Source organism: Aspergillus foveolatus (genome assembly GCF_047715535.1).
Source record: "Aspergillus foveolatus strain CBS 279.81 unplaced genomic scaffold BDW70scaffold_3, whole genome shotgun sequence".
NCBI classification, from domain to species: Eukaryota; Fungi; Ascomycota; class Eurotiomycetes; order Eurotiales; family Aspergillaceae; genus Aspergillus; species Aspergillus foveolatus.
In genome coordinates, this window is record NW_027396067.1 from 87,058 (window position 1) to 108,905 (window position 21,848).

Sequence of the window (21,848 nt, forward strand, 5' to 3'; positions counted from 1 at the left end):
CATCAGCAGATCTTCCCCCTCAGGTCGCTGGCAGTCAGATTGTACAACCTGATATCCTGATCAATCACCCAATTACCCAGGCATAAAGAGTCCGGACTGACCTCTGGACTGAGAGCAATTGAGATCAATGCCATTTGCTTTTTTATTGACTACAGCGCTAACAAGACCATTGAGCAGTAATTAGTGAGTGCTTATCATCAGCTTCAAGCTGGTCTGTGACGTACCTTACCCGCAGCCCGCTTTTTCTCACCGGAACCCCCACCACGCACCAAATCGTCTCCCATCAACTCACTCTTTCGTCACTGCTTCTTCTCTCCCATTTATCCGATCTGTTGCTGCATTGCATCGTTCTAGCTCAATCGACTGAGCTGCCACTTTTCGTCCTGGAGATCGATTCGTCGCAGTCACCGTCGTGATGGCCCCAACAGTCGCAACTCAACCTCCCCCTCCCAAGCGGCGCCGCATTGGTGTCCTCACCTCTGGAGGAGATGCCCCCGGTATGAACGGCGCAGTACGAGCGGTGGTCCGCATGGCCATTCACTCCGACTGCGAAGCCTACGCCGTTTACGAAGGATACGAAGGTCTGGTGGAAGGCGGGGACATGATCCGACAGCTACACTGGGAAGATGTTCGTGGATGGCTCTCCCAGGGAGGTACATTGATCGGATCCGCTCGCTGCATGTCTTTTCGCGAGAGACCTGGCCGTCTTCGCGCTGCTAAAAACATGATCCTGCGCGGAATCGACGCATTGGTTGTCTGCGGTGGTGACGGTAGTTTGACTGGTGCCGATGTCTTCCGCTCTGAATGGCCTGGCTTATTGGACGAGCTGGTGAAGAAGGGAGAATTGACGGCAGAGCAGGTCGAGCCGTACAGAGTCTTAAACATTGTCGGTCTCGTGGGCTCAATTGACAACGACATGTCCGGTACAGATGCCACTATTGGCTGCTACTCGTCCTTGACTCGGATCTGCGATGCTGTTGATGACGTCTTCGACACTGCGTTCTCCCACCAGCGAGGCTTCGTTATCGAAGTTATGGGCCGGCATTGCGGTTGGCTTGCTCTGATGGCTGCCATCAGCACAGGCGCCGACTGGCTTTTCATTCCCGAGATGCCCCCTAAGGATGGCTGGGAGGACATCATGTGTGCGAACATCACAAAGGTGAGAAATTTCGGATCCTGACAAGGACCAGTCAACTGACGATCTCGCAGAACCGTCGGGAACGTGGCAAGCGCAGAACCATTGTCATCGTCGCCGAAGGAGCGCAAGATCGAAACCTCAACAAGATCACAAGTGACCGCGTTAAAGATATTCTCACCGAGCGCCTTGGACTTGACACTCGCACGACAATTCTCGGACACACCCAAAGAGGAGGAGCTGCCTGCGCCTACGATCGATCGCTGTCGACCCTGCAAGGTGTTGAGGCCGTTCGTGCTGTTTTGGACATGACGCCGGACTCTCCCTCCCCAGTGATCACGATCCGCGAGAACAAGATCATGCGCACCCCGTTGATGGACGCTGTCAAGGCCACGCAGGAGGTTACAGCTCACATCAAAAACAGAGACTTTGAGAAGGCGATGTTGCTGCGCGACTCGGAATTTAAAGAGTACCACTTTGCTTATCTGAAAACTGCCACACCTGACCACCCCAAACTCTCTTTGACCCAAGAAAAGGTACGTAGTCGCTCGCCGTTAACCATAGCCTCTCTCTAATGCGTAGCAGAGAATGCGCATTGCCATTGTCCATGTCGGTGCCCCGGCTGGAGGCATGAACCAGGCTACACGAGCCGCCGTGACATACTGTCTTACCCGTGGCCACACTCCGATTGCCATCCACAACGGTTTCCCCGGCTTGATCCGCCACCACGCAGATCAACCCATCAGCTCAGTGCGCGAAGTCAAATGGCAAGAAACAGACGCGTGGGTAAACGAGGGTGGTTCCGACATCGGCACAAACCGCGGCCTCCCGTCGGAAGACTACGACGAGGTCGCCAAGTGCTTCAAAGAGCACAAGTTCGACGCCCTATTTGTCGTTGGTGGCTTTGAAGCCTTCACAGCAGTGAGCCAGCTCCGCCAAGCGCGCGACAAATACGACGCCTTCAAGATCCCCATGGTTGTCCTGCCCGCCACAATCTCCAACAACGTCCCGGGCACCGAGTACTCCCTCGGCAGCGACACCTGCCTCAACGCCCTGATCGACTTCTGCGACGCAATTCGCCAGTCAGCCTCCTCCTCCCGTCGCCGCGTCTTCGTCATCGAAACCCAGGGCGGTAAATCAGGCTACATCGCTACAACAGCAGGGTTGGCCGTCGGCGCAGTCGCCGTTTACATCCCTGAAGAAGGAATCGACATCAAGATGCTCGCCCGAGACATCGACTTTCTCCGCGAGAACTTCGCCCGCGACAAGGGTGCCAACCGCGCCGGAAAGATCATCATGCGCAACGAGACCGCCTCATCCACATACACCACACAGGTCATCGCTGATATGATCAAGGAGGAAGCAAAAGGCCGCTTTGAGTCCCGCGCCGCAGTCCCCGGCCACTTCCAGCAGGGCGGCAAGCCCTCGCCCATGGACCGCATTCGCGCGCTGCGCATGGCAATCAAGTGTATGATGCACCTGGAGAGCTACGCGGGTAAATCAAAAGACGAAATCGCGAAGGACGAGATGTCTGCGACCGTCATTGGCATCAAGGGCTCCCAAGTCCTCTTCTCCGTCATGGGTGGTGAACATGGACTCGAGAAGGTGGAGACGGACTGGGCGAGACGGCGTCCCAAGGCCGAATTCTGGTTGCAGTTGCAGGATACAGTTAACATCTTGTCGGGACGGGCGGGGGCGAAGGCGATGTGGACCAGTTATGAGGATGAGAGCCGGACGCGACCTTCGAGTCCGGCGCACTTGTCATGAGTCCATGTCGGCTCTCTGCTGGATTAGCGTTTGGGAGGTGTACATTGCGTCTAGTGCCTCGTTTCTAAGAGTAGATAAGACTCGATTCCAGCTTATGAGAACATGCAGTGAATGAACGGATTTTTAAACTTCAAAGGGGCTACGAGATCGGTTGATTCCGACTTGCAAAGTAGACTTAAAAGTATCTTTCCGGCTCGTACATATGTGGTCGTTCAGCAGTGCTCTGCAGTGGATTGACGCGTTCCAAGGTCCAGTCAGTTTACCGACTTTATACCCATTATAGGAAGTACTGATCATAGAGTCGACTGAGTTTTATTGTCAATTCTACCTAAATCTGAGCTCAACCCGCACAGGTCATGGTCTGTATACAGGCTCTAGCTAATTCCATTAACGGCTGGAAGTGGCCGTGGTAGTTGATCACAAGGAAACTGCCTCGAGTGGAAGTGGAAGAATCGGCCGCGGCCGATTATAACATGAAATATCCGAACCGTAACAAATGAATGACAAGACGCTGAAAGAAACCGAAACCAAAACCCGGACATGGCCGAGTCAGATTACAAGCGAAGATTACAGAATCTCTTCCCAAGCAGGCGCCAAATAAAACCCATGCCAAAATGTATTTACTCTCACGCCAGAGCTTTCTGGACTGCGTCCAACTCATCCAACAACTGCACCGTCTCAGCCGGACTAGCGATCCAGGCTGTGGTAGAAGCCAGACGAGCCTGTATCAAATCATTTAATCACCTTCTCCCAGACAAAAAAGAAGTCACAGAACACTGACCTTAAAATCATTCGCACCAGCAGACAAGAATTGATCGCCCACATGGAGTGTTCTTGACGGGTCAATGCCGCCAAAGTACTGCTGACAGGCGCGAACACCCCAGGACTTGTCGCCAATGTCGACAAAGACATCATTGCCACCTGGTTGTGTGATTGAAATTAGCATACACGGCTGAATAGGCGGTTTATATTTCCTTCTGGGAGGATGGTGACGGAGATAATGGGAAACAAAGAAGGGGGAGCAACCGTTGAATGCGCAAAATGGGAGCCGCGATCCGACTTGGGACCTTTCGACCGTGTTTTGGACCACGAGGACGGTCTCTTCTAGCTGTTCGCGGGATAGGCGGCCTCTGTTCTTGGGGAAAACGCCGACCGCGCGGTCTTTACGGAGGACGGAGACTGGTAGGTTCAGGTTCGCGACACAAGCGCGGAGAGACGACTCGGCGATGTTTAGTAGTTGTGTAATATCCTCCTCCTCCCAGGTGGCCATTTCGCCAATTACCCAATTCTCGCGCGGGACGTAGGCGAGCCGGTGTGGAGAGGGGGCGTCGTAACGGAAGAGATAATTGCTTTCGCCGCCCATGACAATCAGTGCGGACCGTTGCTCGTCAGTAAGATCAGAGGTATCACGCATGACATCAAGCAGCCCCTGCAGTCGTTCATAATACTTGGCCTCGTCGGTATATCCTGCCGCAGTCACGATCCCTACCTTGATGCCTTGTCGAAGGAGGCGGATGATCCGTGGAATGACAGGGCTATCAGCATTAAGATTTGCCCCATCATCATATAAAGTTACATCTCCATCAAACGTAACGAGCTCGAGGCCCTTCGTATGCACCAGACCGAGTAGCTGCGCGGAATTAAGGATCAAGCGGACATCGTTGAACGAGGGCGCCACAAAACGGCGTCTGCTGATGAACCGCTGCTCATCCTGGTACTTGAAAGCTTCTTTGAGGTAGAGACGCGTGAAGAACGTCCCGACAGTGGGGACGAGCAGTTTGAGCTTGGACTTGCCAGCGGCACCGCTGAGCTCGTGGTCAACTAACATCGTCAGTAGCCCTACCGGACCGGGAGTGCCAAGACACATTACTGTGGTCATTCAAGAGGCGCTCGACGTCCGAGAAGATCTCGGCGTACCGCTGGTGCGTATCGTGAGCAACCGCGGCGAGCTTGGTGGTGTCCTCCTCCTGCACGGCCGTCGGCTGAGAATGGAGGACAAACGGGACCGCGAGCAGGCCCTAAACTGATTAGACAAGGACAGACGAGTGCTGCACAGCACGAACCTTGATCCATTCGATCTAGCCAGGGTTAGCTGGGACCAGAACCAGTAGAACCAGTAGAACCAGTAGAACCAGTAGAACCAGTAGAACGAAGGGAACCAAGGACCCAAGGGGACCAAGAACTCGGCAGAATAGGTGGGAAAATAGACAGACATACCAGTTGGTCTCTTCGGTGAGACTGGGGAGGTTAGCGGATAGAGGCATGTGACGGAATGGATCAGCACACCTTGAGGGCATCTGCTCCAACAGGTACGGTTCGATTAGCTCTGCATCAGGACCGGTAGTGAGAGGGCAGTCTCACATTCGACGCGGTACCTGGTAGTCATAGTGGAGTTGGAAGCCTGCGTAAGAGCTGTAGTAAACGAGTGAAGCAAGAGATAGAGATGGGGTAGGTAATAGTTGGTGATGGTTAGTAATAATGGCTGATAAGATGATGAGCGTAAGCGAAAGAGCGAGATGGATTAGATGCAAGAGTCAAATCGATGAATACAATGGGAAAGAGGATGGAAGAGGGGAGAGAGACAAGCAAGGAGCAGCTTGCAGGAAGGTCTTGATGCCACTGGTGACTGCCAGATAAGCCAAGCTTTAAGCTCTCGGGGCTGTCACTGGCCGCTCAGTCATTTGCCTGGAGCTTAAGTGGCCCTGAAGAGGTGGCCCTGAGCTGGTCACGGGACAGCTCGCCACCCGAACAGGATTAGCGCATCGCAGAGCGCCGAGACCCGACAATCCTGAACAAGCCTGATCTTTAAGGCTCACAGCTCACTTTCAACAAACGATCTTCGACTCCCTTTCGACCTCGATCAGGTTTCACAACAACCAAATACGCCCCGACGCCCCGACATCATTGGTCCTGGATGACATCGAATTGAGTCTACCGCACTAACTGGATCAGGCTGACCAGAATCGCAGTGTAGGCCTTTTGTCAGGAAAAGTCCCGTAACACACCGGTCGACCTTGAACAACAGCCGCCTACGCAGATGAACTGATGAACTCGATGACAGAACTTGTTATAACGGGGGAGGACTCAAAGGGCGAAACGGATACCGTCATAGACGGCATGCCCTTTGGTAGCTCGTGGCTCAACTCAACCTTCCAGTCCACAGTACCGCTATTGTTCGATCAGTCCGCCCGACCTCCTACCTGTCTGGACCCAGAGGGATCGGATTACATTCGTTGCAGGGAGACATCGTGATATAAGATGATATGATGGTGTAAATATCATACACTGATAGCCGCTTACCCTCAAGACTGCATAGCAACCTGGGCCCTGGAACTTTACCCTCAGCCGGGGTCTCTCCAAAGAGCCCAACCGAGGTATACACTATCTAGATGACAGTCCCCTGGAAGACAACGAAAGGACCTAGAGTCTGACCTCAAATCACCGTTTTGACATTAAAGCTGCCCTCCCCTACCACCTCGGTACCCAGGAAGGTGGTACATGTCTAAGCAGGGGTGTATGCGACCTGAGTACACAACCGGTATATATGACGTCTTTTTCAACCGCAGAGAATGCATGGGTATGCCCGCCTGACAGCAGTGCCACTGGGCAATTGACCAGCAAGAGCTCTGCGTCTCGGTTCTTTTGCATCTTGACGAGACCGAAGTGCGCGCAAAGGGGATTCTCACTGTTTGGTTGAGGTGACTCATAGTATATAATCTGCGCCAAATTGGGCCCCAAATAAGCCACCAATCGACACGCTAATGGCAACCGGTAATTGGAAATACTCAACAGTGAATGTCGCCTCCGCATCGGCTCGCCTCTGCGTTCTGGATGCTTGGCGGCCGGGAGGTGCGAGCCCGCTACTGCCGGCTGGAGAGTCTACGTACCGATTGAGATCCCGCTCCCAGATTCCCGCTCCTCGATTCCGGGGCCCTGATCCAAGACCAAGATACCGTCAATCAGGTAGAACAGCGATCCAGCTTCCGATCGGATCCCATTTATGTTGATGTCAATTGGCTGGTTTCTATTCGGCGAAGTCGTGACGCAACTCGCTGAAACCCGTCACCAGCCCAGCGCCATGACTCTGGGCACTTCGCTGGGAAGTGAACGCGGCAATCTAGTGAGCTTAGCAAGGAGAGGCTCGGTAGTTATACCTCCCGGTCTCACGCTCTGGGCGTGCAGATGCCTCGGGGTGGCGCTGACTGGTTACAAAGTGCCCTAACCTCGAGCCAGGTCGGCAGAGCGAGGTCCCCACAATTACCGTCCTGTCGATATGTCTTCTCGTGGGGATGATCACATGGAGCGAGCTCTCCACAATCATCCATTATCTCGTCTAGCACGACTCGTTCCAGATACATAACCTGCTGGCGTGAAATTGCGGGGTGAAATGCGGGGAGAGACCTAGCTCGTCTCGGCGGCTTGGCGGCCCTGCATCCTCCGAGTCCCTCCTGAGAGTCTTGTATCTGCAATGAAGATGCTCCATGGAGGCAGGTGTTAAGGTCGTCTTGTGTCCTGGGTGGTATTTTCCCGGCTGTTTTCTTCAATGTGCCCTTCAGCTCAAGCTTTCTTATTGAGTCACTAATCCTCTCACCGACGAGATGCTGAGACTTTGCCCGCCGCTCGATTGGTCCCAGAGGGCCAAGGTCACTCTAGTGGCTGATATGAGCCACCAGTCATAAGCAGCCGGCCTCCCTTGGCACGTGGCCCAGACCACCGGAGGGGAGCCAGAAGGGGTAAAGGCTGGACGCCAAGGTTTTCTGCTGAGGCTGTCAGCTTTGCAATTAGCACCGCATTCCGCTCCTTTTGCCCTACTTCCAACCCTGCCATAAATGAAATTCTTGATTAGGAGGTAGCGAATAGTGCCAAAAGGATAGAGTCAAGGAAGAGAACGAAAGGACACACCTGCAGTGTAAACATTCTTTGTGAAACGGGACCGGCGAACGTAGGTAATTGTTATCTTTTTGGGCCAATTCACGCACGTTGCTGACGACAAGCCACAGGATCCTTTAACTTTCTCGGCCGTGGGGACTGGTGCTTCGACAGGTGCGTATATCGCGCGTAGCTGGAGCGCGTTCGTGTACCGTGGCTTGGCCTGCAAGTGACCAAGGTGAACATTCCAACCCACCCCACAACGCCCAGCTCGGCTACCCCAGACGGTTCCCAACGTTTCGACGTTTCAAGGACTGGTCTCCTTCCGACCTGTCGGATAACCCGTCGAGCTTGTTCGGAACGAGAGCTATAAAGACTGGGCCAGCTCTTATCTTCGTCCCGCTTGCCTGAGCTCACTCAGAACTTGGCTTTTCAGGGTCCCTATTCCGCCGCATTCCAATCCGTCACACAAAATGGCAACCACCTCGGTGGCTGATGAGAAAGCCATGACGGGCCATCAAGAGAACCTGAAGCCGGTCGACGACCCTACGCAGTTTGCCCACCGTGGTCAAGCTGCCACGGATCAGTATGGCCATGCGCTCTTCGAATTCGATAAGAAAGCCGAGTCGAGGCTGCGCTGGAAGATGGATTTTTATCTCCTCCCTACTGTCGCGCTCCTCTATCTATTCTGCTTCATTGATCGTGCAAATATTGGTACATAGGTCGCTCTGATATCTGAATTACTGGCCCCCGTGACTGACCGGATCCTAGGAAACGCCCGCCTCGCAGGATTCGATACAGACCTGGGTCTCAAGGGGAATGACTATAACAAGGTCCTATCGATATTCTACGTCTCCTACATTCTCTTCGAGATTCCATGCAACCTTTGCTGCAAGTGGATGGGGCCGGGATATTTCCTTCCCCTGAGCACGCTCTGCTTTGGAGCCGCCAGCGTGGCCACAGCGTTTGTCTTTCCTGATTCCCCTCGCGATGATGGCGCGCTGATCAATTGACCCGATACAGCTTCGTTGACAACATCCAAGAGGCCTCTGGAGTTCGATTTGTGCTGGGAATTTTCGAAGCAGGCATGCTCCCGGGTATCGCATACTACCTCAGTCGATGGTACCGGCGCAGCGAGCTGGCTTTCCGCCTTGCTCTATATATCGTCATGGCACCGCTGGCCGGAGCCTTTGGCGGCCTTCTAGCGTCTGCGATCCTGACCCTGGACCATTTCGGCAGCCTGCACACGTGGAGGATGATCTTCGCGATCGAAGGAATCGTCACTTGCGCGCTCGGCCTGATTGCCTTCCTCACATTGACCGATCGGCCCGAGACTGCGCGCTGGCTCAGCCAAGAAGAGAAGGACCTGGCAATCGCACGACTCAAGTCCGAACGTGTTGCTACTACTGAGGTACTCCCCCCTGTAAAAACCGGTGTCCAGTGGAGTTCCAGCTAACTCGTCACAGGTCCTCGATAAGATCGACACCAAGAAACTGCTCCGCGGCATCTTCAGCCCCGTGACGTTGTCCACATCGGTCATCTTCCTCCTCAACAACATCACCGTCCAGGGTCTCGCCTTCTTCGCCCCCACAATCGTGCGGACGATCTACCCGGATGCGAGCGTGGTCAGCCAGCAGCTGCACACCGTGCCCCCTTACGTCGTCGGCGCTTTCTTCACCCTCCTCTTCCCGTTCCTCAGCTGGCGCCTCGACAAACGCATGCCTTTCTTCATCGCCGGCCCGCCCCTCATGATGGTCGGGTATATCATGTTCCTCGCCAGCTCCGACGCGATGACGCGCTATGGCGCAACCTTCTTGATTGCAAGCGGAGCCTTCGCGTTCGGCGCCCTCTGCAACGCACACGTCAGTAACAACGTCGTCTCCGACACGGCGCGGTCCGCCGCCATCGGGACGAACGTCATGTTCGGCAACATTGGTGGCTTAGTTTCGACCTGGTCATTCCTGCAGTTCGATGGGCCGGATTACCATATCGGTAATGGCCTCAACCTGGCCACGTCGAGCATGTGCTTGATCCTGAGCGCGCTGCTCTGGATGTGGATGAAGTGGGATAACAAGAAGCGCGAAAATACCGACGTCGATGCGGCATTGGATGGGTTGACCCAGAAGCAGGTGCAGGATCTGGACTGGCGGAATCCGGCCTTTAAGTGGCGGCCTTAGCTGCAAAGTACCGGTACTCCTGGAATTTTTGGTCAGTGGTATCAGTTCGGTATCAGCTTGTGCTATGTCAGAAAGTATATTTAAATGGGATTTAGATTTAATAAGTTCTTTTTCCTAGGTAGGCCGAATGGATTATCGTCACATCGAATCACACCACGTCACTTGGACACAGCAACCAAGCCTTGCCAAGTCCGGAGACACCGACTTGACACCGACAAGCCTGAGCCTGGGCTGCATGTGCTGAATTATAATTCTGAGCCTTTCAGATGAACTCAAGTTTTTAATTATTTTTTCCCTGGTTGTATGCGAGACTTTCCCTCCCGCAACTCGGCCGTCCTCCGAACGCAGCTCAATCTGTTGCGTAAGCACTTTGGATTCTTTCTCCAACTCCTACTTCGTCACCAGCCATAGAATGTCACTCTTTTCCTCTTCGCCCATAGGGCTAGCCGTGCGACCCCGCGGCGCCGATCCACACCTTGTTCTCCGCGTCTCCGGAGTTTACCCTGCGCCAATCAGACCGGGGCGAATGCGGATGGCGTTACTCCAGGATTTCACACCCCCTGCTCGGTCCCAGCGACGGACAACTTCCGACGACACTAGGCCGGGTGGACTGGTCTGGTTGGAGACGGCTGGTCACCTGGCCGGCGTCGATGCTACTCTCGGGTTGTAGGGTTGGTTGTTGCGTTGTTGTGTCTCCGAGGCTGGGGCCCCAGATGCTGGCACAGATATAAAGAGCAACCCCGGCCCTCCACGTCACTGAGGAGTGACCCGTGCTGATCAGGTTGGTTTGGACCTGGGCTGATTACTGACTGGTTACTGGACTGATCGGAGGGACCGTCAGTTCGTTTTGTTTCCGTACTTGATACTGTCTCGTCACTTCCCCAATCAGCTGCCCGTCCATTGGCGAAACCTCTTAAATCACATACACTCTAGATTATATCTACCCAGATCACTCAAGCAAAGGCCACCATGGCCGGCGGCCCTAAGCAACCCCTCAACGTCTTCCGCCTCAATTTGGGCGGCGCGCCCAAGGAAGTCCTCAACTGGCGGCTATGGTTCGCCGTGCTCTCGTTCGGGCTCATGGGCGCCGCCCGGGGTGTCGATGAAGGCCTAATCACCGGCGCCTTTGACTCGGTCGATTTCCAGCGCACTATCGACTATGAGTCGTACAGTGCCGTCGAGCAGGCGAACATCAAGGCCAACGTCACGGCGATGGTGCAGCTGGGCAGTGTCGGCGGCGCCTTGTTCGCCTTCCTGGTCTGCGATCGCATCGGCCGCATCTGGGCAGCGAGAGTGCTCTGTATGCTCTGGGTGCTGGGAATCGCGATCTTCATGGGCCATGGGCATAGCCTGGGTGCCGTCTATGCGGGACGGTTCATCGCTGGTCTCGGGGTCGGCCAGACGGTCGTCGTTGGGCCGGTCTATCTTTCAGAGATTGTATGCTCTTCCCCCTATACTCTCCGTCGGCCATCCAGCCTCGCTCTAACAGCTGGTTTTGTTCTGCTTTACAGGCTCCCGCTCAGGTCCGTGGTCTCTGTACGTGCATCTTCACCGGCTTCGTGTACCTGGGCATCGTGCTCGCATACTTTGCAAACTACGGATGTGAGGTGAACATGGGCGATAACACACATAAACGATGGGTAACTGATTCTCCTCCCCTCTTCTACTCCAGCCTTGCCGACCTGGCGCTGACAAGCATGTCTGATACCAGGAAGTCCCGACCAGCCTGCACATCATGTTCGCCGGCCTCATCTTCCTCCTCTCTTTCCTGCAACTCGAGTCCCCCCGTTTCCTGATAAAACGCTCTCGCTACGAGGAAGCCCTCGTGAACCTGTCTAAGATCCGCGGCCTCCCAACCGACCACGAGTACGTCCTCGAAGAGCTGAACGGGATCCGAGCCGCACACGAAGCAGAGATGGAAGCCACGATGGGTCTGGGCTGGCTAGGCGTGCTCAAGGAAGCCCTCTTGGTCCCGTCCAATCTATACCGACTGTACCTTGCGGCTATGGTGCAGATTCTCTCACAGGTATGTCCACTCATCTCACCCACCCAGTCTACAAGAAAACATCCTGTCTAATGCATGCTCGACTTTAGTGGTCCGGTGCTGGCAGCATTACCGTCTACGCCCCCGACCTCTTCTCCCTGCTCGGCATCAGCGGCTCCGAAGAAGGTCTCCTCGTAACCGCCGTATTTGGGCTTGTTAAGCTCGCAGCAGCCGTGGTCTGCGCCCTCTTCCTCGTCGACGTAATCGGCCGGAAACGCGCCCTGCTTATCGGCATCACCCTGCAGGCCATCTCGATGATATACATTGCCGCCTTCCTTACAAACACCCCGGAATTGGGCGTCGACGACTCCTACGTCCTTCCCGACTCAAAGAAAGGCTCATCTCGTGGCGCAATCGCCATGATCTACATTTCTGGTGTTGGATGGGCCCTCGGCTGGAACTCGATGCAGTACCTGCTTACGGCGGAGTTATTCCCGCTGCGTATCCGCGCCATGGCCACGAGCACAGCAATGACGCTTCACTTTGCGAACCAGTACGGGAACGCGCGCGCTGTCCCGAACATGCTCCTGCCCACGAGCCACGGTGGGATTGACCCCAAAGGCACGTTTTGGTGTTTTGCGGCCGTGACGATCCTGGGCGGGCTGTGGGTTTGGCTTAGCATTCCAGAGACGAAGGGGAGGACTCTGGAGAGCATGGATGCGTTATTCCAGTTGCCGTGGTGGAAGATTGGTTTGTTTGGCAATCGCGATGCGGAACTTCGAGATATGGAGAACGAGAAGGTTGGTGGTCCTGTTGGTACTCGAATTGAGAGGGAGATGGCGGCTGTCACTGTTGGGGATGAGGAGAAGAAAGCCGAGGGAAGGGCGGAGAACGTGGAGAGGGTCTAATAAGGGCGAGTTATGTCGATGATAGTTGCTCGTGTAGTGCCAATGGTACATGTGTAGAAGGCACCATGCGTTGAGGTTATATAGATTGATGGGCTTGTCGGTGCGGCTGGTCTGTATGGAAGTGGACGGAGTTTGCTTACCAGTAGCAAACTATACTGGTAAACACAGATTGATTAAAATCAGGATCATCTGCTTCCTTCTCTACTTGACAACGTTAGAATTAGATTCAGTAGTATGTATACTCATGCATGGCAGGAGCCTCTTAGGGCTTCAAGGTAGATTCCGACTCTGCCCTCACAATCCTAGGCTTATCTAGGTATACTTCATGCGGCTTTTCTGCTGGCCGTGGCAGGCATCAATGTCAAAGTCTGGGGACACTTGAATCACTCATGATATGGCATAGGATGAGTTTAAAAGTTTTACGATAAAAGTTTTACGAATGTAAATAGTCGCTTGCCGCTGACCTAACAGACAAGCAAGCTGTCACTGTGCTCACACTAACAGTTTGGCTTCCAATTCACACAGAATACAGAGTCAGCTGGCTTTTATATGCATCTGCTTATTAAAGCTTCTGGACGCCGTGATATCAATCAGTGAGGGAGTGTTGTAAAGGGTTCAGGGACTCGAAACTGGGCACTAACGGGCGGAATACGGTACATCTTAAACAGGTTTTGTAGGATATATGCTTAGTACTGCGAGTTGGCCATTATAGACGGGACGAACATAGAAATTCTTTTAAACCCACTGACGAGCCACTTCCCTCTCCACTTACCCTGACACTGACAGAAGACGCGGCACTAAGCTACGTACCTAATCTTGTGATGTCATATAGCAACGGTTGCAAAGAATCCGTCTACCAAGCAGCAAGCGGAGACAGGATGGCCTTTGGACGGCATTTTAGAGGTTCTTAAATTGTGCTTGCTGATATGGACTTGACATCAGTATATGACATGACACAGCGTGGCCAATAGTTAATATGCAAATATAGATTTTGCTCCATCACATGAGAGTATACTCTGTTGGTAAGTCGAGTCGAGCCCCATTAGCCTAACAAAAAACGACACTTGAAAACTAGCTACTGCAGCAACAGTTGCCATAACTCGCGTGGAGTACAGCATTAGACATCTGTTCCGCTATAGCTTAATGCACAGCAGTAAGCGGGGCCTCTCCTGCGCAAACCCAGCTTGTGGTTGATGTGGACGGAAGGCTCCTTATACGTTAAATATTACTTGAGGGGCAGGAACGATGAAAACTGGATTGATGAGACGTACATCTACAACTTGGGAAGAGATTCTAGACACTAGGATGTATTCCCAAGAGCTCTAGTCATTCGGCCACATGCTATCAGGGTAAGCAACTTGGACATGCATACGTTAGTGTACTTGGATGTGCTGAGGCCCCCGAGAATTGACAACGAAAAGCGAAGTGAGGATGCATTAGCATACTGAAAGCTTTACGGATACGCTTACGCAGCTGCGCCTACCTCTCTACGAGTACGCCCATACAACTACCAGCTTATGGTTAGAGCATTGCGCCAGCTAAACTGCAAGTGCTTATAGCAAAGCCTTGCGCTGGAGAAAATAGCGTTCATGCGGTCCATACCGGCTTTGTTTAGAGCTTCAGATAAACAATCTTGCGGCGTATTCGGACCGGCGTATCCCTATCAGCTTCCTGACAGATCGCAGCCCCGTCAGAATGATAAAGACTTACGAGAATAGCAATTGTTGGTCGTTCGAGCAGAGTTAAAAGGGAGACAGTCTCCCAGCTATCTGTATGATCTCACCCAAGTAAAGTATCCAGCGCTCTTCTACTCAATTTCCTCTCTCCCGACATGGTTTTGCACATCATAATCGTGGGCGCTGGCACCACTGGCCTGCTACTTGCTCAAGGGTTAAAGCAGGTACGCGATCGTCCTCACTAGGCTCGTACCCAAGACTCACCGGGGTATGAAAGGCAGGAATCAAGGCCACCGTGTACGAGCGGGAGACACCCGAGATGTATATACATCGTCCCAGAGAATGGGGCATGTCTCTGTGAGTACTATGCAATCTACTGTACTGCTGGTGGTGGTTTACTGATTCACTGTGCTAGGCACTGGGGCGCTCAGTCCGTGAACAAACTGCTCAGCCCTGAGCTTCGCGGGAGGATCAAAGAAGCATGGACTGATCCTACAGTCCCGGATAACAGCTTCTACGAGCTGCCCATCTATGCCGGGCACAGCGGCGAACTGCTGGGAAAGACACCCGATCGATCGATGAGAGTGACGCGGAGGAAAATGCGCAAGCTCTTCAGCGAGGGCATAGACATTCAGGTATGTCAAACCTAAACATGAGATGCGTACCCGAAGTACACGTTTGCATTGTCTTCGCTCTTCTGAACCTCGATCAGTATGGAAAACACCTGTGCGCCATAACCAAGACCGAGGAAGGAGTGACGTCGACTTTTGCGGATGGCACGTCAGTATCCGGCCACCTCGTCGTCGGCTGTGATAGCGCCAACTCGACAACGCGGCAGCTGCTTCTCGGCGACGCCGGAAAGGTCGACTACCTTGATCTGACGATGCTCAATTTCACCTGCAAGTTCGATGTGGAAACTGCACGCCTCATCCGCGCCACGCATCCATTTGCCTTCAACTCGTACCATCCTGCCAACCGCATGCTCTGGGTCTCCGCCCAGGATATCGGGGATCCAGACGACCCGGAGACCTGGACCTTCCAGCTCATCATATCGTGGCCGGGACCCCCACGTGCGGGTGATACCGAGTTGGCGGACCAGGCTGCCAGAACGGCGTACCTAAAGGCAATGGCGCCCGAGTACGCGCAGCCGTGGCGAACTATCATCGAGAGAATTCCCGACGATATCAAGTTCGGCACCGACAAGGTGTCGTCATGGCGGCCGTTTGACTGGTCGACGACTGCTTCACTCGCAGGCGTCGCAACACTGGCCGGGGACGCGGCGCACCCGTTCCCCCCGTATCGTGGGCAGGGTCTGAACACAGGTCTTGAAGATGCTGCTGAGCTGGTGACTGAACTGGCCTGGGTGAAATCCGGTCTAGGGGAGCTGGCGGCCGCAGTGCAGCGATATGAAAAGTCTATGCTGACACGAGCTCATCGAGAATTCCCGCTTTCCGAGAAATCAGCCTCTGCAGCGCACGATTTCAGACGTATTGTAAGTGTCTAGCCCAAGTTCATTTGTTAGTTAGCGGCTGGTGACTGACAGCTGCCTTAGCATGAACATCCAATCCTAAAGATAGGGCTGGACCGGGCTTCCGGCTCTGTGGCCCAGTAGAGCGATCTCTGGGGTTTCCTGGCTTGATACAAGAAGACGAGCAGGTGCTGCAATTTTCCAGTAGCTCTAGCCCTAGTGCCAAGGGGAACGGCAGGGCATGGCAAGAACAATCATATATCCAAATTGACCTCTTCCAATCTCGTACCAATCCATCAAGTACTGAGGTCCAGTTCCACGACAGTTGGACTGCGGGAATGAATATCTGGAGTTTATGGAATCTTAAATGCCAATGCTTCAGGAGTGCAAGAGCCTCATGTGTCCGGGATCTATTTGTGTATTGCACTTTTACTAAATAATTTGTAGATATCTTCAAATGGTAAGTCCGTCGTGTCTTTTATTCCCTGGGAATAGCATTAGCAGGATGGTTCATAACCCGACTGCCCATCAATCCCTGAGGAGGCTTCCACTTACCATTCAACAGATGCCCTTTAATTACAAGGGAATACATAGTCACTCTTATAGTTCACATACAAATTGCTCGACGAAGACCCCATCTTCGCGGTAACCGGCGCACACGCAAAGCTTGACACATAGACGGGCCCCGCATATTGGCTAAAGGAGCCAGTGTCGCTGTCGCAGTTCTTGCCCGTGACTTTACACACTTTGATGGACATGTACTGCTTCTTTCCGACGTTGTTGTCGAGGAAGACGCAACCCTTTCCATTGTTGCTGTAAGCGAAGAGGGTTGCCTTGCGCTTGTCCGGGTCCACGCCTTTGGGCAGAGGAATGGCCTTATCCAAGGTGTATCCGGAGCCGCAGATCGTGGCGGCTCGGGCGTCGTGCGTGTGAAGAGTCAGGTCCGACTCAGAGGGCGTTCTCTCCTGGATAGCGGCGGAGAGCGCCAGGGCGGGGAGAAGGAAGTACGTGAGCTTCATGACGGCTAGGTAGAGATTGTATATGTTTGAGGGTCTGTGTCAGCTTGTTAGGGCATCACTCGATAAGGGAGAGCGGTCAATGGTCTTGCCTCTCTGTGTTACTGCGGCGGACTTGGTTGAAGGAGATGCAAAGTGGAGTTCGAAGGCCGTATGTAACTCGGGCATAGATTGACATTAAATAATTTTCATGTTCATCACCTCTGCCTTACTGGCATTGCCTGCAGTAGCATTTGTGGAGAAACACGGGTCGGGCATTGGGATTTGCAGGTTGATCATTGGGTGAGGTCTCGTATTGCCCCCTATACCCGCTATATTTAGCAGTTGATCTGCCGAGGCGATTCGTATCTGTACAGAGTAGCATCGAGGAGTAGATTGGACCAATCGCTGGCCCGTCAGGACAGACACAGACAGTTCAGGCCGCACCGAGTCCTAGTCTCGCAACATATGGCTGCTCTGGTCTTAGGGCTGACCAGGCCATGTGAGATTTGTCTGGCCCCAAGTCTGTGCGCAGCCCAGTGTAGCTTTGTATCTGGCTTCAGCTCCTTGTTACATTGTTACGCTTCGCAGTTTCAGCCGCATGATGGGGGTCAAGAGCGGCGATAAAGATCTCGCCATGATCCCGTCAGTCGTTGGACGCCAGAGGCGACTGCCCCATGCGCATCACGGCTCCCGCATACGTATCCGTCTGAGCGATGCATTCAATAGGTAAGAACAGTCGTAGCTACGGCCGCAGGTTGCAGGAACAATGGCCATTTTCAAGAGTGTTTGGGCAACAGATTCTGCACTTCAAGAGAGGGAGGCGTCAAAGTCTTGATCAGAGCGCCAGAGTCGGCTTGGTTGACACGAGAAGCCTTTTCCAAGCAGGCCAGAAAGCAAGTGAAGGTTTAGCGGGAATCCTCTCAGATCGAATGTTAGTCTTAAGCATGTGCTTATATGTCGCTCTTCAGAATGCTGTCTGTCTATTCTCTCAATAAATCTGGGGTGGAATCTTTACCGCCATTATTGGGCGGAATAGAGAAGAACTCTTGCATTCTCTCGTTTTTATTTCGAACACTGGCCTTCAACTGCTTTACGTCCGTTGTATGTCATTGGTGGTCAGGTTCTAAGCCCGATGTCTTGTAAGAGGGAAGATCCGCCAGCGCGGCTGATGTCTCTACAGAATCACTGTCCCCGTCGGTTTGTACATTGAATCGACGTTAGACAAAAATTGAGTCTGAATGGTATAGCGTTTCAGCAAAAGGACCATCAATGCTGCAGCTGTTCAATACTGCACCAGTGAGCTGGATTCAATACAGCAGATGAGAGGGCAGCTCATCCAGTCGTCTCTCGGCTATGGTAGATAACTATTTGAAGGAAATCTTGGCCGTCGAAGCTTTCTGGTCGCAGTGCAGGGATCAAAGCGACTCGATACCGGGGGATATACTCGCATCCTCTAGGCTGTGGCCCAAAGCTACTTTCATTGTCAACCACTCTTCTGCCGATAGAGCTCATTTACCGAGACGCCGTGAAACAGCTCAAGGCAACTATTAGCGGCGTCGGGCTTAGCGTGGGGATGACAAACTTCACTTTTGCAGCGTGGATTAGCTTGAAGTGTAGAGACCGCGGGGCATCGATGGCGTAAACGCTGGGTGTGTTCTCTTTGGTCTTCATGTGTCTCCCGACGCTCATGCCGGTGACGGCGGTGAACCTGAGTTAAGGTGGTTGTGGTGCAACGGTTTGGTACTCTCGTTGTGTTGGCTATTTCTGGTCTCTTGTAGGATAGGAGAACGAATTGAATGGTTGTGGAGAATATTCCTGATCCAGATGGAGTGTCTGAGGCGCGAGATAGCTAGGGTGATATGGTGAGGTAGGCGATAGGACAGGTGCCTAATAATACCAAGGATGAAATGGACATGTCTACTGTTCTTAGACACGTCACCGCATCGGCTGCCAGGTATTTGCTGATCTGGGTGGTGGAATTATTCTACAGCAGAAGGGTATCGTCGGTATTATGTCGAGTACCACGTAGGTACATTTATTAGGTGTGGGAGCCTTCCAAGACGTAGTGCAACAAACCAGGTCACCAATCTCTTCATCCCTAGTATAACCAAGTCACATAGAGGGTGCAATGGGCGCAAAAGCGATCGATGATTGCGGGACTTGCATCCTTGAGCTGGACCGCGAATCCTTCTGGCGAGGTAGTGAGCTGAAATTGGGACAGCGGAGATGCTTAAACCTGTGCTGTCATCGACAAGTACGGGTTCTTATCCCAAGAATTACCCTATCTGGGTATGTGGCAGTAGTTCCTATCCGCTAGCTGGCTATTCCGAAGATATTTGGTCTAGCCATCCTGACAGCGATGCATATCCCAGGCGCTGGAGTCATAGCCATGAATCTAACACCAGCGTCGAAAGGGAAGCTTACGAATTGCCAGCGTCGTGAATGTTTTAATGTTGAATTGGTCCCAGGCAATAATCAAGCCATAGGCACTTCAAAGACAGAATTGATAGAGCAAAACGTCTCCAGATCCATAGTGGAGAAGTCAAAATCCCAACCCATGTCGGATAGTGTAAAGTCAAGCAAATCCTCACCAGTTCCCGTACTTCCAGTCGTGGCTGGCATATGCATACCCTGGTCAAGCGAGTTGCCCTGGAAGTCATATAACAAGGGATCCGGGCCCGCGCCAGGGTTAGACATAGTGGAGGGTGAGTGATGATTGCGCTGTGTCGGACCCACATCATATGACCGGGTTATGGCTGCACTTGGTGCTTGGTTTAGTGTATAAGACGGGTTCCGCGGCTCAGTCTGTGTCTGTGTACCCCATTCGTACGCTGGGTCGAGCTGCTTGAGTATTGTTTCAATGGCACGGATGGACGCTTCAACTGCATCGGCCGGAGACATGCTTTTCAGGGCTTTGAGGGTTGCGTGGATCCAGGGGAGGTGAGAAGCGGCTAAATCTTTGCCATGAATGAGGTCGAAGATAAGCGCAAAGCATGAACTGGACAGGAAATAGGCATGGTATCGAATTGCCTGGCAGCGTTAGCTGACTGCTAAGTTTCCTGTATTATTGTACGACAACCTACCCTGACGAGTTCATTTGCCGTGTAAGACTCACACAGGAAATGGATAGTCCTGCAGGCTGCGCTAAGCGCATAGCCACAAGCCTGGTTAAGCCAGTCTGGGATTTCCCGCTTCGTCTTGGCCTCTTCAGAGGCTTGTGTCCTGTCCTGATTCCATCGGCCTCGGAAGATGAGGAATGGCCGGAAGGTGAGGAGAATGGTGTGATAATATACTTGACCGGTCAGCCACTCATTCAATCAGATGATGAGGAAAAGCTCACAGGTAATACACATTGTTTGTTGAACTCCAACGCTGCCTGGCTGAGGGCGTTTATCGAGCCCGAAACCCAGGGCGCGCTGCATCTTGGAGTCAAAAACCCGCAAATCATCCCAGATTGACTTGGCAATCCTCCACATTTGCAACAGCGACTCGTGATGCCGGCCGTATAGCTCATCGGCAGATCGACATATAGCCGCGGAAAGGTTCAACAGAGCCAAACAGAAAGGATCTTGAGGTGTAGGAATCCCGACGTCTCTCCGTGACAATGAACTTGGCCGTCCTAGATGGAAGCATATCCAGCTACAGTATTGTCCGATTAGCGACTGCGCAGTACGACAGCGGGCCTACCTACTTCTCATATATGTAAAGATACCAGAACGTCCTCCGCCTTTCCTCAGCGCACTCTGCACTATCCCCGTTCCCATGAGGTGATTCCTTGTGCAAACCGGCGGAGATTGCCTTCCGAGCGGCCGCTCCAAGATGGAGGTAGCATGAGTTTGGTCTTCCCACCTCGTTCTGGAAGTGGGCGTGGGAAAATCAGTATAATATCTTATCTGAGGGGATCGGTCGACTTATCATGAACATGAAAAGCTGCACCGTCTGAATGTTTACGGTGTCATCAAGAACATTGCAGGACGCCTTGACACGCTCGTACAAAACATCGCCCCATGCATGGTGCTCTGATACCAGTGCGCCTAGAGCCAAGGCCATCAGCAAGACTGAGTGATGCGTCTCCATGCTAGACGTGGGACGAGGCCCATACAGCTGCTTTAGGCGCCGCCGGAAGACTTCTGTCGGCCAGACCGGCAAGAGGCCATAGAGGGTAGCTAGAAAGGAGTCCAAAAACAGACTCGCGAGCTCATACGACAGGAACATGACTTGGGAATCCGCACCGCTTAGACCCCGCGACGAATCCTTATGGGGATCCGCCGGGATCCCGAAGAAAATAGTGCGAAAGCTAAGCATATCCAGGCCAGCGCTGGCTTCCTCCACGCGGCCGTGGGGCCGCTGCTCTGGGTGCACTGCCGGGTTGGATGTCAGATCCCGGTATATCTCGTGCATGAGAGCAAAATGAGAAGTCGACCCATAGTAAAGTTGGACCTTGTTGGACGGAGATGTCATATGCGTGGCTGAGACACTATTGTTGAAGCCCAGAGGCAGTTCCTCTCGGTGGAGTCCCGACTGGCCGGGCTCGCGGCGAGAGGAAGAGGGCCCATCCGACAGTCCCTCTCCAGAGCGGCTGTCAGCCTGAGTTGTTTCATGCTTTCTCTTGCGCTGTCGGGTAACCTCTCGATAAAGACAGGGTGTCCGTCGCAGCCGGCAGGTTTTGCATGGATTCTCGCCGCTGCACTTGATCTTGCGCTGTCTGCATTCTTGGCACGCCTTGGGGATGCGCCAATTGGGAGCGGGCCCGGGCTCGGTGTCGGCCATCTGCAAGTATGTTTCGGAAATAAGTCTGGAACAGGCCACTCTTCGCCAGTAATGAGTTGTGTGAGATGAAAGTGTTGGACTGTGTCTTGAAGTCAC

The 21,848-nt window shown here is 53.2% G+C and overlaps 8 protein-coding genes across 8 annotated transcripts; 4 read left to right on the forward strand and 4 right to left on the reverse strand.

Moving 5' to 3' along the window:
- Window positions 1-60: 60 nt before the first annotated feature.
- BDW70DRAFT_127331 (ATP-dependent 6-phosphofructokinase) lies at window positions 61-3,035 on the forward strand. Its single transcript, XM_073735258.1, has 3 exons — window positions 61-1,159; window positions 1,210-1,671; window positions 1,721-3,035. The coding sequence occupies exons 1-3, from the start codon at window positions 416-418 to the stop codon at window positions 2,900-2,902; spliced, it is 2,388 nt and encodes a 795-aa protein (XP_073600094.1). The 5' UTR covers window positions 61-415; the 3' UTR covers window positions 2,903-3,035.
- A 176-nt stretch (window positions 3,036-3,211) lies between these two features.
- isn1 (IMP 5'-nucleotidase ISN1) lies at window positions 3,212-5,515 on the reverse strand. The gene is made up of 8 exons (XM_073735259.1): window positions 5,264-5,515; window positions 5,189-5,199; window positions 5,120-5,140; window positions 4,966-4,980; window positions 4,773-4,920; window positions 3,929-4,723; window positions 3,684-3,823; window positions 3,212-3,624 (listed from the first exon to the last, which is right to left on the reverse strand). The coding sequence occupies exons 1-8, from the start codon at window positions 5,286-5,288 to the stop codon at window positions 3,529-3,531; spliced, it is 1,251 nt and encodes a 416-aa protein (XP_073600095.1). The 5' UTR covers window positions 5,289-5,515; the 3' UTR covers window positions 3,212-3,528.
- A 736-nt stretch (window positions 5,516-6,251) lies between these two features.
- BDW70DRAFT_127337 (uncharacterized protein) lies at window positions 6,252-6,964 on the reverse strand. The gene has a single exon (XM_073735260.1). The coding sequence runs from the start codon at window positions 6,710-6,712 to the stop codon at window positions 6,371-6,373; it is 342 nt and encodes a 113-aa protein (XP_073600096.1). The 5' UTR covers window positions 6,713-6,964; the 3' UTR covers window positions 6,252-6,370.
- A 1,167-nt stretch (window positions 6,965-8,131) lies between these two features.
- On the forward strand, window positions 8,132-10,029 carry BDW70DRAFT_62071 (putative MFS transporter). The gene is made up of 4 exons (XM_073744405.1): window positions 8,132-8,485; window positions 8,543-8,735; window positions 8,795-9,182; window positions 9,238-10,029. Exons 1-4 carry the CDS (start codon window positions 8,245-8,247, stop codon window positions 9,946-9,948), a joined length of 1,533 nt encoding a protein of 510 aa, XP_073600097.1. The 5' UTR covers window positions 8,132-8,244; the 3' UTR covers window positions 9,949-10,029.
- Window positions 10,030-10,798: 769 nt separating this feature from the next.
- On the forward strand, window positions 10,799-12,965 carry BDW70DRAFT_62058 (putative MFS quinate transporter). The gene is made up of 4 exons (XM_073744404.1): window positions 10,799-11,385; window positions 11,460-11,588; window positions 11,660-11,974; window positions 12,043-12,965. Exons 1-4 carry the CDS (start codon window positions 10,918-10,920, stop codon window positions 12,838-12,840), a joined length of 1,710 nt encoding a protein of 569 aa, XP_073600098.1. The 5' UTR covers window positions 10,799-10,917; the 3' UTR covers window positions 12,841-12,965.
- A 1,706-nt stretch (window positions 12,966-14,671) lies between these two features.
- BDW70DRAFT_155777 (FAD-dependent oxidoreductase) lies at window positions 14,672-16,128 on the forward strand (the record flags this gene model as incomplete). The annotated part of the gene is made up of 5 exons (XM_073740096.1): window positions 14,672-14,740; window positions 14,794-14,837; window positions 14,932-15,151; window positions 15,229-16,008; window positions 16,069-16,128. 5 exons carry the CDS (start codon window positions 14,672-14,674, stop codon window positions 16,126-16,128), a joined length of 1,173 nt encoding a protein of 390 aa, XP_073600099.1.
- A 428-nt stretch (window positions 16,129-16,556) lies between these two features.
- On the reverse strand, window positions 16,557-17,003 carry BDW70DRAFT_155778 (uncharacterized protein; the record flags this gene model as incomplete). The annotated part of the gene is made up of 1 exon (XM_073740097.1): window positions 16,557-17,003. The coding sequence occupies one exon, from the start codon at window positions 17,001-17,003 to the stop codon at window positions 16,557-16,559; it is 447 nt and encodes a 148-aa protein (XP_073600100.1).
- Window positions 17,004-19,457: 2,454 nt separating this feature from the next.
- On the reverse strand, window positions 19,458-21,752 carry BDW70DRAFT_168665 (Zn(II)2Cys6 transcription factor; the record flags this gene model as incomplete). Its single annotated transcript, XM_073742518.1, has 5 exons — window positions 19,458-20,012; window positions 20,066-20,274; window positions 20,323-20,621; window positions 20,674-20,837; window positions 20,934-21,752. 5 exons carry the CDS (start codon window positions 21,750-21,752, stop codon window positions 19,458-19,460), a joined length of 2,046 nt encoding a protein of 681 aa, XP_073600101.1.
- Between the last annotated feature and the right edge of the window lie 96 nt (window positions 21,753-21,848).

Coding starts and splice junctions, on each gene's coding strand:
- isn1 (XM_073735259.1), bottom strand. CDS start 5,288: ATGACTACCAGGTACCGCGTCGAAT. Junction 3,824..3,928: donor CCCATTTTGCGCATTCAACG/GTTGCTCCCCCT, acceptor TCACACAACCAG/GTGGCAATGATGTCTTTGTC. Junction 3,625..3,683: donor CTGGTGCGAATGATTTTAAG/GTCAGTGTTCTG, acceptor GATTTGATACAG/GCTCGTCTGGCTTCTACCAC.
- BDW70DRAFT_127337 (XM_073735260.1), bottom strand. CDS start 6,712: ATGCGGAGGCGACATTCACTGTTGAGTATTTCCAATTACCGGTTGCCA.
- BDW70DRAFT_62058 (XM_073744404.1), top strand. CDS start 10,918: ATGGCCGGCGGCCCTAAGCAACCCCTCAACGTCTTCCGCCTCAATTTG. Junction 11,386..11,459: donor CGGTCTATCTTTCAGAGATT/GTATGCTCTTCC, acceptor TCTGCTTTACAG/GCTCCCGCTCAGGTCCGTGG. Junction 11,589..11,659: donor ATAACACACATAAACGATGG/GTAACTGATTCT, acceptor GTCTGATACCAG/GAAGTCCCGACCAGCCTGCA.
- BDW70DRAFT_62071 (XM_073744405.1), top strand. CDS start 8,245: ATGGCAACCACCTCGGTGGCTGATGAGAAAGCCATGACGGGCCATCAA. Junction 8,736..8,794: donor GCCGCCAGCGTGGCCACAGC/GTTTGTCTTTCC, acceptor GACCCGATACAG/CTTCGTTGACAACATCCAAG. Junction 9,183..9,237: donor AACGTGTTGCTACTACTGAG/GTACTCCCCCCT, acceptor AACTCGTCACAG/GTCCTCGATAAGATCGACAC.
- BDW70DRAFT_127331 (XM_073735258.1), top strand. CDS start 416: ATGGCCCCAACAGTCGCAACTCAACCTCCCCCTCCCAAGCGGCGCCGC. Junction 1,160..1,209: donor TGTGTGCGAACATCACAAAG/GTGAGAAATTTC, acceptor ACGATCTCGCAG/AACCGTCGGGAACGTGGCAA. Junction 1,672..1,720: donor TCTCTTTGACCCAAGAAAAG/GTACGTAGTCGC, acceptor AATGCGTAGCAG/AGAATGCGCATTGCCATTGT.